Source organism: Xenopus laevis, chromosome 1L, assembly GCF_017654675.1.
Source record: "Xenopus laevis strain J_2021 chromosome 1L, Xenopus_laevis_v10.1, whole genome shotgun sequence".
NCBI classification, from domain to species: domain Eukaryota; kingdom Metazoa; phylum Chordata; class Amphibia; order Anura; family Pipidae; genus Xenopus; species Xenopus laevis.
In genome coordinates, this window is record NC_054371.1 from 145,824,113 (window position 1) to 145,839,353 (window position 15,241).

A 15,241-nucleotide genomic window follows, 5' to 3' on the forward strand; every position below is an offset into this window, starting at 1 on the left:
AATGTTTTTAAATCAAAACTCAAAGACTACCTCTGGGAGCACCTGAATAACACCTGAACTGGCACTTATATAGCAGTGTAACAAACTGTAACCCACAGCACCTTAATAGTCCTCTGAATTGTGTCTGTATGTTACCCTCCCATTTAGACTGTAAGCCCTATGGGGTAGGGTCCTCTAGCCTTTTGTTTCCTTGACACTGAGCACTTAATCTGCATTGTAATTATATTTTATATTTATGTAAATTGTATTCTAATAATGCACTTATTGTTACTTTTTATTCCAATGACCCCTTGTTTGTTACTACTAATTTATTGTTTTGTTGTACAGTGCTTTGCCCTCAAGGAGCGCTTTACAGATAAAAATATACATACATACAAGGCTACTAAAAAAATAATTTGAAAATTAATTAATTAATTTATTCATTCATTAATTAATTAAACCCAATAGGATTGTTTCGTGTCCTATAAGGATTACATTTATCTATTAAATATAGTAGGGACCAAATACAGAGCACAGTTTTATTATTCCACAGAAAAAAGGGAATTATTGTTAAATATTTGAATTATTTGGTTAAAATGGAGTATATAGGAGATGATCTTCCTGTAATTAAGAGCTTTCTGGATAAGGAGTTTCTGCATAACTGATACCATACATGTATTTCATGACCATACCTGTATTTCATGATCACTGCCAAGCTCTTTTATTCTGCATCAGAGTTTAGTAGAAGCAAAAACTTGACCAATGTGTTCACCATTCTTTGAAACCTCCCTCAAATTAAAAATTTCTAATATCCTCTAGTGGGTAAAAGAGCCCCAGCCTTGTTAAAAGAATGGTGGTTGCTTAAAAGAAAACTATACCCAAAATAATGTAGGTCTCTATAAACAATATATTGTATGAAACAGATCATATGTAAAACCCTGTTTTATGTAAATAAACTACTTTCATAATAACATACTTTTTAGTAACATGTTCCATTAGGTAATCCTAAATAGAAAACTGCCATTTTAAAAATAATGGCTGCCACCTGGGATCCTAGGATTCACGGTGCACACAAACACACAAAACAAACCATACATGTTAGGTCACATGAGCCAATTAACAGACAACGTTCTGTGTTTTACTCCCACACTTCCTGTTACAGTTAGAGCTGCAGTATTTCTGAACATGTGATCTCTAAGGCAGCACAGAGAATAACTGGGGACTCAAGGGAAAAGATGTAAAAGCGCAATATTTACTTAAATATATATTCCAGTTTGGCAAGATTCTTTAATATGCCACTTAATATGATGTAAACTATCAGTTGCTTAAGTATTCATTTTGAGGGTAAGAGTTAAATGTAAGGGTAAAATAAGTCTAATTACAGTATAGGAGCCTCTAGAGGGAGCTAGTGAGTACAAGTACTTTCATAAGAGTTGAGGGAACGTCCCATGAGATGAGAAGGTTATAAAAGAGGGAGGTTCTGCAGGAAATAGAGAGTTGGCTAATGGGACGAGTGGCAGGCAAGAAGTCACTGAAGCAGTGAAGGTGCCCACAGTAAGAGGTACTGAATTTAGCTAGTGAGAGCCCTAGTGTCTGAAATAGCACACAATAGGAGTGTGAGGTGAGATACGATAGTTAGCATGGGCAGCTGTAGCCCCAATAAGAAGTAAGTAGGTATAGTGGCCCAGTGGGTACCCGCCAGTCAGGGTTGGAGTGGATAGTTGAGGCACCCGTGAGAAGTCCCACTGGAATGCACCTGGCAAGTTTGGTGTCTGTGCAAGGCCCTCAAAATGGGGAAGTGTTGACTGGACTCTTAGTAGGACACCGGGGGCTGAGGGTGAGAGTGGGAGAGGGCACTGGAGAGACCGGGAAGTGTACTTGAGATGTGCCCGTGTGTATTCCATCTGACTGTGCAATTATCATGGATGCTGTGTACTGTGAATTAATGTCCTGTGGGAGAGCTCCTGCCTGTGACCGTGTGAAGCGTGACCAACATTAATAAACACATTTAAGTTTTATTGCAACTCCCAGTACCCAGTGTCTTTAGTGTGGGCAGCATACAGGAAGTATTGCTTACCAGGTGCTCATGTACATGCACGAGAGCGAGGGGTGGATTGGTACTTTGAAGTGCGCACTGGTCCTTTCCTGAAATATTTTTTGCGGGGGCCCGTCCCATATTGATTCCTCCAAACAGCTCATTTGACATTTTTGTGTGGCATCATCCTTTGATTAGAATCTTTTGTGACACCATTATTTGACAATAAACAAGAATCACGAATATAATGTAAATTATATTCATTTTAACAGCACTTAGTGATGTCATCAGATATAATCGGTGCTCAGTGCTATAGTCGAATGACCCAAACTTATGTATTATAATTAATAATGTACCCCCCTGTTGTAGAATATGAGGATATTATAAGTTTCCTTGGAGTTGCCTGACCTGTAAAAAAACACTCGGCCAAAGAATGACAGGAAATCTGCTTTACATGGAGTTCTCCACTATAGTGAAATCACAGTAAGTTTGATACATTTTTCCTTTTTCCCTGTCCAACTCAATGCCAGCACTCACTGAAACATAGCAAGCTAAATGGGAGGTTAACAGTTTCTTAAAAGGATATCTGCCTCACAGAATGGAATTTCATTACATAAAACCCCAGCAAGAATAAAACTTCCATCCTTATATGTAGTATGTATGTTAGACATACAAACCTTTTTTTTGCAACATGCTGAAAAACATGTCAGTGGCTATAAATACATATTGATAAAAGTTATAATAACAGAAAAGCAAGAGTAAGGAAAAAGGTATATTCCATAGCTCACTCCTTTAAGTCAGACAAGTGAACTTTTAGTGAATCGATTGTTAATTCTAAATATATAAGAAGTGATACAATTTTTAAGGCATGCTATAAATAACACTGACTTTTTCTACCTTTGTGTATCGGCCCCCTCTCCTTTAAGAAGCGCCTTTTTTAGTTAATCTTTAGTGAATTGTGTGCAGTATTTTATAGCATGCGTTATTTTGTGCATTATTTTAAGCCATTGGATATTGTCACACATTATTAGTGCAATCTATAGCACTGACAGAGTAGAAGACTCTTTTTACAGTATTCTAGTCATTGCTTTTCCTGGGAAACTTAATATAATTCCATGACACAGAACATAGTTCTGGACCTGCCCAAGGCACCGTGAAAATGTGTTAGTGGCTGAAGGTAAGGCTCCAGCTCCTGATAAAGGCCTTTCATTTGCTGCCTTACAGCTCTTCACTTATTTATAGTAAGCAGAAGCACACAAATATTTCCACCCACATGTTTCGCCCTTTTGGCTACATTTATATGCCATGAGCCATGGGGATTTATCATTAATTATCATTTATCAAATAATCATTCCTTGAGCTATGGGGATTTTTTTGAAGAACCAAATAACCAGTAAAATATACCAGGACTAAATCAGCTAGCTAATGATTTTACTATTATTATTATTGTTATTATTTATAACAAGGCTGATTTGTCCTGTTTGAAATGAGTGTTTTTTTTTCACTTAAAGCTGATTGAATGACTCTCTCTCTCTCTCTCTCTCTCTCTCTATGCTCTTATTTTCAGTTCCCAATTAGCAGATGAAGAAATTGCCTTATTATCTCTCAAGTGGTATTTTGCTGCAATGTTATTAATTATATCTATTTAGTTAGTTTGCATTCTGTACACAAGCACACCAAAGAAAATTATGGTTTGCTTATATATAGCATCATTATTAAATTCTGCTATCCTTATCCCCCTGGAAAACACTGCCCATCAACTCCAAAATATTATATGTTGAAAACGTAATCATAGAATGCAAAAAAAAACAAACACCCATTAACTTTCAAATTCTTGCTGTTTTGACAAAGGAAAACAGGACAGATTGAATATGCTAGCCACAGAGTCAGCATCTCTTCATGAACGTGTTTTTATTATGCAAATGCTCGAGTTGGTTTACCAATAACAACCATTTATAAATCAGCATTTATTACTATTGTACCTGGCTAACTGGGGTAAACAAGCGTAGCATTGCTTACACCTACTTAAAGGAACATTAACACCAAACAATAAAAGTGTTTTACAGTAATGAAAATATCATGTACTGTTGCCCTGTGCTGGTAAAACTGATCTGTTTGCTTCAGAAACACTACTATAGTTCATATAAACAAGCTGCTGTGTAGCAATGGCAGAAATTTAAAAAAGGCTATATGGCACAGGTTACTGTAAATAGTGGATAACAGATAACATCATTATGTTCTACAGAGCTTATCTGCTGTGTAAACTAAGCCTTTTCTCCTTTGGATAGCTGCCCCCATGGCTACACAACAGCTTATTTATATAAACAATAGTAGTGTTTCTGAAGCAAACACAGCAGTTTTACCAGTTCAGGGCAACATCACATTATATTTTTATTACTTTAAACCACTTTAATTTTTTGATGTTAACAATAAGGTCAAGCTTCTGCTATTGGATGAAGATACGGTGCAGAAACTGTATGCACATTGTATAGCACAAGTGTCTTGCTCAAAGCGTGGGGAATTCACTTATATAGACTTAATTTATGCCATATTCATTACCTGCGTCCCCTTTTATCCATAATGCTGCATTAACAGACCAAATACACACTGATCCCTCCACTTACATCTGTTGACCAATCAGGCTCCACTTAAACATGCTGACTGCATAATAAGAAGACATTCAGATGCTGTGTACAAGCTCTTACCAAGGCAATAGATATCAGTGCTGTGTTAAATGGTAATTACGTTAAAATGAATGGAAAATGCAGTATCGCATGATTTATTATTGTGAATTAGATTTAGTTGTTGGCTCATGCTGGAGTGGATAGAATTTTAATTATCTTGTGTTTAAAATAATGCCACTGACTTGCGATATCAAAGAATTTGGATTAATTCAAAGCCACCCTGCAGAAACCACTCTCAGTAATTTAGGCCACTTAAGGAGTACGAGAAAAAAATAATTTAATACAGGTAGGATTGCATGTTCTTATGTATGCAGTGCTTCTGTTTGACATGGCTTGTTGGATGCACAGGGACATGCTAATGGAGCCCTCAGTGGTTTTAAGGGCAACCTGGATCCTAACCCGCGCTTCACCAACTTCCTGCTAGCATTTTAAGGCCTCACCTCAAAGATGAACAACCCCTTTAAGTAATGTTTTCAATAGAACAGAATGCTTTTATCAATATAGATCATAATGGGGCAACATCACTAAAAGTAGGCCCCTCATTAGTAAAGTATGGGTACTCTTGCTCTACAACAATAGTGCAACTGAGCACGTTTTGGAATGGAAGGCAGGAAGGAGTGAGCGGCGCCAATCACAACTTTACAGAACATTTTGAGGCAAGTATCTTTAATGAATGGGGTTTAACACACAACTGGCTGCTAGAATATGTGGGGATAATGGCAGGAGTGCAACTACAGTAGCATACGTAAATTACCCCTAGTCTTTCTTTCCCTTCTTTTCATTGAGGTGCAGATGAGCATGTAAACTCCTTTACTGAATACTTGAATTTAAAAAATGTTTACAAAAATATTGCATTGATATTTATTCAGAGAGGTTGGACATGAATGTGTTTCTGTGCTTAGAATTGCATTTGGTAAGCATTGGCTCAGTCTAAGGGTAGGACTACACGGACGTTTTGTGACAAAACGGAAATAAGGTAAAAGATAAAAATGTCGGCTGGAGTAGCAGCGTTGATCCAACGTAACACGACTGTCGCATGCAGACTTCATCCGACATTTCTATCGTTTACCTTATTTCTGTCGCATTCGACTTGTCACAGCGAGTCGGATCGCGGCAAAAACGTCCATGTAGTCCTACCCTTAATGAATTTAGAGCTACTTGCTAATTGGCTGCTAGATGTTACCACTTCTGAGTAAAATCACTCTACCCCTCTGCAATGTGTACATAGATGTCCACGTGCAAATACGTTTTTAACGGGACTCAAAGATATGCACAGCAGGCACTAGCACACCACAGCACAGTAACAGGAAACATAAGCAAGCTTCAGAATTAATACTTGTTTCTAAACAGATCCCAAAATGATGTACAAAATCATTTCATATAAAAATACACACACATAACAATCTATGAATGGAGCACTGCCAGTCTGAGCTTATACTCGTCTGGGGTAGAGGTTACTGGTATGCCAGTTTTGCATGCTGCTCCTATTTAGTGAAATAAGAAAGAAAGAAAGAATTTAAGGTTTATATGCTTACCTATATAGAAATTAGTTACTGTTCTCATCTGTCTGTGTTTACTTATGACATATATGACCAAGGAATTGCCTACTAGTCCCACAAGCATGATGAGGGCAAAGAACAGGGGTACCAGCCATGCATCCACCAGCAATGGTGGGCTTTGATCAGAACTGGATAGTGAGCTATTGCACCCAGCTGCAGGTGAAGACTGGTAAAGTCTGATACTTTCAGCAGAGTCGTTGCTACAGGAAAGCAGGGACAAGTTACCCACTTCAGTTGGCATAAGTTCAAGAGGGTATGGGGTAGCACTTGCGTCCTTCATCATTGCTGATATGGAAGCTTCAGTTGGGAAAGCTCTTCAAAGGGTTATCCCAAATTCAGCAGAGCATTTGGAACAGAGAGATGGAATAAAAGAACAGATTTCATGTGCTGCTGCTTCTGTTGCTTCAGTTCTGAAGAAGAGAAAAAAGTTTAAATTAATTGTATAGATTTTTTTTAAGTAAGCTCCAGTCAATCTGGATTTGGTCTCCCTCTCCTGATGTGCTGCAGAAGATGCTTGCTGCTTATCCGTCAGACAAGTTTCAAGTCAATTGTGGCATTTTCCTGCATGTAACCAGTAGTAGCGGGTGGGGGGGAGAGAGAGTGGCTCATGTACAGATTTTTCTCAGGGTCCTAAAGGCAACCATCTAGAGATGTCTGCATGAGAGTGATTATGATTATATTCTAACGTTTATGAATTGTTAATAACACATAAGACATATCCCACAACACACATTATACATTTAACATACAGATTGCATAAAAAATAATAACCAATACACAAGGTATAGCAGATCCTGCCCAAATATGTTGTAGATAGATCTTGCCCATACAGATAATTACATATGAAGTGAGTATGTTAATTTTAACATAGTCCTGGATTGCCCGGCGTTTGGCGGCGCATGCGCAGTAGGAGTATTTGCCTGTTCAGCTCTACTGCGCATGCGCCGAAAGTCACGACGTTTTCTGATTTCTTTTTTTTCAGAAACTTCGTGACTTTTGGCGCATGCGCAGTAGAGCTGAACCGGCAAATACTCCTATCTAACACTGGGCAATCCAGGAAGAATACCGCACAGGAGACAATGGTGCCTGTGAACTCCATGGACAGGACCTGTGCCGGGGGGGAAATAGGCCAGGGGGGAGGAGGGAGGCAACACAGGGAAGGGGGAGGGATTTTAGCGCCGAAGGGGTTAACTTCTCCTTTAAGGTGGCCATACACATACCGATATTATCGTACAAAACAAATCTTTGTACGATTTTTGGTGAGTGTATGGTGGGAGATGAGCCAACTGATGTTGGCAAAAGACTTGGATATCGGTCGGCTTCTCAATCGGTCCAGTCTAAAAATGTTACTTGGGTGCCTTTGAAGGCACCTGAACAGTGGCCACTGTTTAGTGCTGAATAGTCAGATACAGGTAGAATTCTATTGTTTTTACCTGTATATCTGATGATTTAGCTCTACACATCTGTATTGAAACGAACAATCTTTCTTGGAAGGATCTTTTCCAGGAAGGATCATAATTGTTATGTCTATGGCCACCTTTAGTGCTCTCGCTCTTCTATTCCGGGCCTAGGTAAATGACTCCTTATTGATCATCAACCACCATAATCATGTGATAGAAAGTACAGCAAAAGAAAGATATAAAAGATTTAAAAGAAAGTTATAAATGTCACTAAAAGAATAGTACAGTTATACGATCTGTTAAACTCTGAATTACAGGTCATCCACTATAGACGCCATTTTAATCAAATAATTCAGATTTTTTTTTTTCAATTATTTTCTTTTACCTATAACAATAAAAAAGTGCCATGTACTTGCTCACAATCAAGATATGAAGAATATACTTTTTTTTAAAAACTGTCAGGCTTTTTAAGCTGATGCACATTAAATCAAAAACGGTATCACAGCCAGTAATATGTAGTAATGCATTGGCAATGGAAACCAACACAAGCACATACTGCATTTGTAGAACCATACCAGTCATCATATAGTGTACATGCAGTGTATCTAGAATACTAATATAACATAACAGAAGTAGGATCAAACAAACCATGGCCAGGACCATGAAGGTTAATCCCCAGAAAACGATTGAACATTTCCTGAAGGGAGGAAGCAGCTATAGTTAACACAATATTCACATATACAGTTTCATCCAAGCACATAATAATACAGTTAACTAAAAATAAGTCTTTTAGTTCATAAACCTGCTAAGATACCATGGATACAGGAATTAGCAATTCATCAATTTTACTTTCCCTTATCTGATATATGTTACCTGCTGGGTGTAATAGCAATATCCCACTGGTATGATGAAATACTAAGAAACTAGATGAGATTTAGAAATCTGGAGTCCTGAAGCCTGCTTTTGTCCATACCAAAATGTGAGAACAAATCTTTGAAAATTCTATGTGACTTATGGCTGTGAGAACAGAGGAGGTTGCAGCAGGGAATCCCAGTCCCACTGAAGAGATCATTTGCTGTAGGAAACTTAAGAATCAGTTGTATTTGTAACCAGATGAGATATTTGTCATAGAAGTTAACAGTATTCGGTTGCAGATAGGACTCCTATATGTCCTAGATTTCCTGGCCTTTTTAAAATAGATGTGATTTGCTCAACTTTACTGCCTACTCCACTCACCACATATATTTTCCCCCATTACCTTGTGTCCCCCTTATAATTTAAAAATCTTGGAGTCCTAGTTTGTAAGTTGAAACTGGAGATCTTTTTTGGCCTGTGCAGTTTCACACCAAAATGTGTGGTGTCGTTGCATGGCCTCTTGTTTGAGATCCAGTTTCAGAAGCAGATGAAAACTGTAGTCAGCTCAAACAGCCTTCCATTCTGAGCCTCCTGAAATGCTAGGAGCTTAGAAACCAGCCTACCCAACCCACACACAGCTAAGCAAACTCTTTATAATGTAACTAGAAGTTTACATTGGACACATAAAACCACCAAAAGGTGGCTGCTCAGACCTTAAAATCTAAATGAGTTTAGGTTATTATTATACCAGAGCCGGACTGGGAGTAAAAAGCAGCCCGGGCAAAAAAAATCAAAGCAGCCCACATGTAAACACACAATGCTCTTGTACTCAGCCACACTGAGTAGTGAGCAAAAATGATTTCCTTTCTCTGTAATAATAAAACAGTCGCTTGTACTTGATCCCAACTAAGATATAATTAATCCTTGTTGGAAGCAAAACCAGCCTATTGGGTTTATTTATTATATTTATTATATTTACATGATTTTCTAGTAGACTTAAGGTATGAAGATCCAAATTACGGAAAGATCTGTTATCTGGAAAACCCCACTCTGAACATTCTGGATAACAGGTCCTCATAACTGTATTGTTGTATGGCAGGTGCAATAGGAATCTCAGAAGTATGCATTGAATGGGTTTTGAGAGCAAATCCATGAAAAAATGTCAATAAACTTAGATAAAATTTTGTTTTATTGTCAATAAGTGTAGATAGGATATCTGGTTTAATATAAACAACCTCTAGGCCAAATAAAGCGACACCAGTGATGTTTGTGTGTGCTTATGAGCTAACAGACTACCTTCCTGAAATGAGATGACAAAGAGTGTCCTATAGTTTTGCTTGGGCTGACAGAGAATTGTGGGTATTTTAGCAGAAGAGCTGGACAGCTGCACAGCATAGCATCTGCGCTTATTACTTATCATAATTATCTCATAATTACATCAGCAGGTGAAAACACACACACAATGTGGCCGATGGTGCAGGCCCAGTGGGCCCAGACTACCCTAGTCTGAAAAAAAACACTTTATGTAAATTGAAAAAAATGCTCAGAGGAGTATATCACTTTTTTCCCGGTAGCAACCAATCAGATGCTGTCAAACAGCTGCCAAGTAATTGCTGCCTGCAGATTGGTTGCTATGGGTTACTAGACCAGTAACAAATGGTGTGCCTTTAATGACTACCCCAGTGAGGTCCTTATCTAAATGATTTACAACCTTGGGGAAAACTAAAGGGATACTCCGAAGTCCATTTTCATTGGCTGATCCCTGTGCATAATTATAAAGCTATGAAGTTAGATATTGAAGACAGTGTTTCTTTAATGGGATTTCGCAGGGCTGATGCTGAGCACACTGGAGCATATGAAAGATAGGTGCGTGAGAGTAATGAACTCAAAATTAGCTTATTTGCATTTTATACGCACGACCCCACTTATCCCTTCGTAATGACACAAAGTTACCCTCTCCCTTGCGACGTTGCTCCCCCCATTCTCTATGAATGGTTTCTCCCAATCTTTAGTCATATGAGAGTATAGAAAACACCACCAGTTCATTGAAAGGGGGGCATATACACTATATTGATTTAGTACATAAAATGGAGAACGTAACCTCAGGATGTTATTGTGACGTGGCGACAGGTTCAGCTTATTACCTGGTCAGCCAGCTCCGCAGCGGCCCCCAAAACATACCCAGGCGCCATCTCCTCCCGTGCAGTCTAGAAATTAGCCCGTCTAAACCTAGCGCTCTGACAAGCACCGTCATGAGCTGGGCGGAGTCAATGTTGTTGCGTCACCATCGAAAGTTGAGGCCATTATTTCAGCAGGAGAAAAAGATTCAATTCATGCTGGTTCCTGGCCAATCGCAGCGTGCCAGCTCAACCACTTGCTAGACACTCTAGTGACTGGCAGGCACTAACCATCTGTAAACTTCACAGGGAGATGCGTCCATTTCCCTGCGCTCAGTATGTGTATCCGTGTGACGGTGCGTGCTGTAGTCTCTCGCAGCTCCGGCAGGCCCAAGCGAGTTTGACTACAGTTTAGCTGCACAAAACAGAAGCAGCCCATTTCAGCAGTAAAGGGAGCGGCCTTTCGGGCATTTGCCCGATCGGACAGATTGTCAGTCCGGGCCTGTATTATACAATGAACAAATAATGTTATTGTCATGTAATTGCAGGCTATAGATACAATAACAGAGCTTCATGGATAATAATGGTTATTGTACTTAACTGCATATTGGGGGTCATTTACAAATGCCAGTGGGGTTGTGCTATAAAAAATTCAAGTTTTTCACATGCTGACGTTATTTATTAAAGGTACTTGCGTTCAAACATGCTTCTTACACTTCCGCATTGTTGAGCAATGCCAGTCAGCAGCATCAAGGGCAAATAAGGTCTTGAGCTGTATTAAAAGCGGCATAGAGTCACGGGAGGAGGGGGTCATTCTTCCATTGTATAGAGCACTTGTAAGGCCCCATCTAGAATATGCCGTACAGTTTTGGTCTCCATCACTCAAACAGGACATTATTGTATTAAAGAGGGTACAGAGAAGGGCAACTAAGCTGGTAAAAGGTATTGAAAATCTTAGCTATGAGGAAAGACTGGCCAAATTGGGGATGTTCACGCTGGAGAAGAGGTGCTTAAGGGGTGATATGTATAAATATATAAGGGGGTCACATAATAATCTCTCTAATGCTTTATTTACCAGTAGGTCTTTCCAGCTGACACAAGGTCATCCATTCCGATTAGAAGAAAAGAGGTTCCGCCTAAATATTCTGAAGGGTTTTTTTTACAGTGAGAGCTGTGAAGATGTGGAATTCTCTCCCTGAATCAGTTGTACATGCTGATACATTAGATTAGCTTTAAGAAGGGGTTGGGTGGATTTTTAGCAAGTTAAGGAATACAGGGTTATGGGAAATAGCTCATAGTCCAAGTTGATCCAGGGACTGGTCCGATTGTCATTTTGGAGTCAGGAAGGAATTTTTTTCCCCCTCTGAGGCAAATTGGTGAGGCTTCAAAAAAAAAAGGTTGGACTTGATGGACGTGTGTCTTTTTTCAACCTTACTTACTATGTTACTGTGTTACTATGTTACATCCCAAACAGCTAGACCTAACGTTTTATACCAGTGAGTGCTTGTAAAACTTTCAAGCTCTAAATAAAGGTGTGGTGAGCCTCTGTATGTACTACCTTATTTACCACTCACCTGTTCTGTGAATTAGGCCCCAATATATTTTACAACACAACTTACTTCTTTGTTTGGATGTTTACCCTTCTTTAGACATTTGCTTTATAGCCTTTCAGACTACCCCTCCTTCTCTCCAATTCAGCTACCATGTATTAACAGCAATATATGTAATAGGCTACTATAGGCTTTCCTGTAATTAACCCTTAGATAAAGGTTTCCAGATTCTTAAAGGAAAACTATACCCCCCAAACAATGTATGTCTCTATAAAAAAGATATTGCATAAAACAGCTCATATGTAAAACCCTGCTTCATTTAAACAAACCATTTTCATAATAATATACTTTTCTAGTTGTATGTGCCATTGGGTAATCATAAATAGAAAATTGCCATTTTAAAAAATAAGGGCCACCCCCTGGGATCATACGATTCACTATGCACACAAACATACCAACAATCCATGCTTGTTAGGTCACATGAGCCAATTAACAGACAGAGTTGTATCTTTTGCTTCAACACTTCCTGTTACAGGGGCCGATTCACTAAGCTCGAGTGAAGGATTCGAATGAAAAAAATTCGAATTCCGAAGTATTTTTTGGGTACTTCGACCATCGAATTGGTTAAATTCGTTCGAATACGAACGAAATCGAACGAATCGAACGAAAAATCGTTCGACTATTCGACCATTCGATAGTCTAAGTACTTTCCCTTTAAAAAAAACTTCGACCCCCTACTTCGGCAGATAAAACCTACCGAAGTCAATGTTAGCCTATGGGGAAGGTCCCCATAGGCTTGCTAAACTTTTTTTGATCGAAGGATTTTCCTTCGTTCAATTCGAAGGATTTAATCGTTCGAAAAATCCTTCGATTGATCGACTGAACGAACGTTTAGTGCTAAATCCTTCGACTTCGATATTCGAAGTCGAAGGATTTCAATTCGAGGGTCGAATTTCGAAGTATTTTTAACTTCGAAATTCGACCCTTAGTGAATCTGCCCCTTAGAGTTGTAGTATTTCTTATCAGGTGATCTCTGAGGCAGCACAGGGACCATCATGAAATGATGGCTCAAGGCAAGAGATGTAAAAGAGCAATATTTAATTAAATATATAGACCAGTTTGGTAAGATTCTTTAATATGCCACTTAATATGATGTAAACTATCTGATGCTGAAGTGTTCATTTTGGGGGTATAGTTTTCTTTAAGGTTACTTGTTCACTTGAGAAATCGGGACCCGTCTAATAAATTGCTAGGCTACACTGATTACAAATGGATAACAGTTAATTTAAACATAGTCGTTGCAGACTTTTTAGGTTATTTCTATAGTGTCTCAAATGTTTCACATTATCTGGTAACCTTATCACAAATGAGAGTGTGAAAAAACAGAACCAATCCATCAGCACAATACTGTAAATGAGTTGCCACAAAACGGAGTGCAGAGACCTGTATTCATCACCATGAATACAGTGCTTGTAAAGTTGTATCCAAATAGCTTTAGTATTAACTGACCGAATTAACAATTTAGAGTGTGTACCACATATATATATATATATATATATATATGCGTCACATATAGAAAGGACTTGTAGTTGCACACTTAGTGGAGAGTAAACTGGAGGTCCACATGGTCTTGCAGATGACCATAGGAACAACTTTATTCACTGTCACAATGTAGCTTCTTCAATAGTAGTGCTTGTACAGGTTCTACAAATACCATAACTGCAACAGAACCAAAATACTCAGGCCATTTGGCCCCCCTGATTCCTACCATACTGCTCTCACTACCTACAGTGAGCTCCACAAACATAACTTGTTACTATGTTTCCAAACTCTCGACAATAGTTCCTCACTGAGTTCGTCAACCTCAGGCTGTCTGGTGTCATTCGCTTCTGACTTCTTTTCAACCAAAATGGAAGTGGGACATTTTTCCCTTTCTTATATATAGCCTTTCACTAGGGACATCTTCTACAAGTGCCTCTAAGAAAAACCTGATCTAGGACCTCCTCAAGTGAATCCCTTACCTAACAGAGCCATCTAGTCACAATCACAAACGTGGATCAGCGCCTGGGGCAACGGAGAAATCAGAAACTCTATATGGTGTAGTATGTTGCAATTATGTTAGATAACACCCAGTGTGTGGATGTAAATCCTATTTTGTGCAGTTTCTTAGTAAGATTTTCCTCTCCCCTCAATTATGACACCACCGGTTTACTTCAACAACCGCCACCAATTTAGCAGAAGTGCCTACTTACAAGACCAAAAAGGGGGTATCACATGTAATATTTCACAGGTGTAGATCCTCCTCACTACCTTTACGCTCCAAAAAGGGAACAAGAAATCCTATAATGTAAGTCTATTTATTATTAAAAAAAATTAAAAAAAAAGTTTTGCACTCACATTTCCTATGAAGTTAGTCACATATAGTCACAAGTATTTATGCAGGTATGCAGTGGAGTATGAGGTTGGATAATATGTTGTTTTCTCTTCCCCTCTTTCCTCGTGGCATTCCCCTCAGCTTGTAGTGACGTCACTTCCACCTGACGAGTTTCGCCGATCCAATCGGCTTCCTCAGAGCCATCTAGTTATTAATGACCCCTTTGATTTCTATGCATTCCACCATAGGTGAATTGGGCATTCTAAAGTAGTGTTAGAAATGAGGTATAGGAAAAAGCTGCACTCACAGTATAGTATATTACAATACGCTACAGTACACTTCCCCCAATATACTTACACCTCACTTTGTAAGCTGCTACTAATAGAACTGTTATTTTTATACTGCAGTATGTGATTCATACTTTAAATAACCCCATGTTTGGTACCATACTATGAAAATAAAAACATCAATGCACTTTCTCATTTTCACATCAGTTTATTTCCACCAATCCGTTAGTGTTAATAATATGGGTCAACTGCAGTGTTATCTCTGTCTCCAATAACTCTAAAAAATGAGCAGTATATTTCTTTTCATCAATTATTTGTAATTTGTAATGTTTCCTTTGAGAACAAATGATACCATTTGACTATTTTAATGCTGCCAACAACAAGCTTTAACAACACTATCT

General features: G+C 38.7%; 1 protein-coding gene across 1 annotated transcript in view; it reads right to left on the reverse strand.

The window, feature by feature from the left end:
- The window catches only part of LOC108714648 (G-protein coupled receptor 54), a 32,846-nt gene extending 17,894 nt beyond the window's left edge, over positions 1-14,952 (reverse strand). Inside the window, exons 1-2 of the mRNA XM_018259070.2 lie at positions 14,577-14,952; positions 6,234-6,667 (exon numbers count right to left, since the gene is read on the reverse strand). Coding sequence (XP_018114559.1) covers positions 6,234-6,540 — 307 coding nt within the window. The 5' untranslated portion in view covers positions 6,541-6,667; positions 14,577-14,952. The remainder of the gene's footprint in view (positions 1-6,233; positions 6,668-14,576) is intronic.
- Between the last annotated feature and the right edge of the window lie 289 nt (positions 14,953-15,241).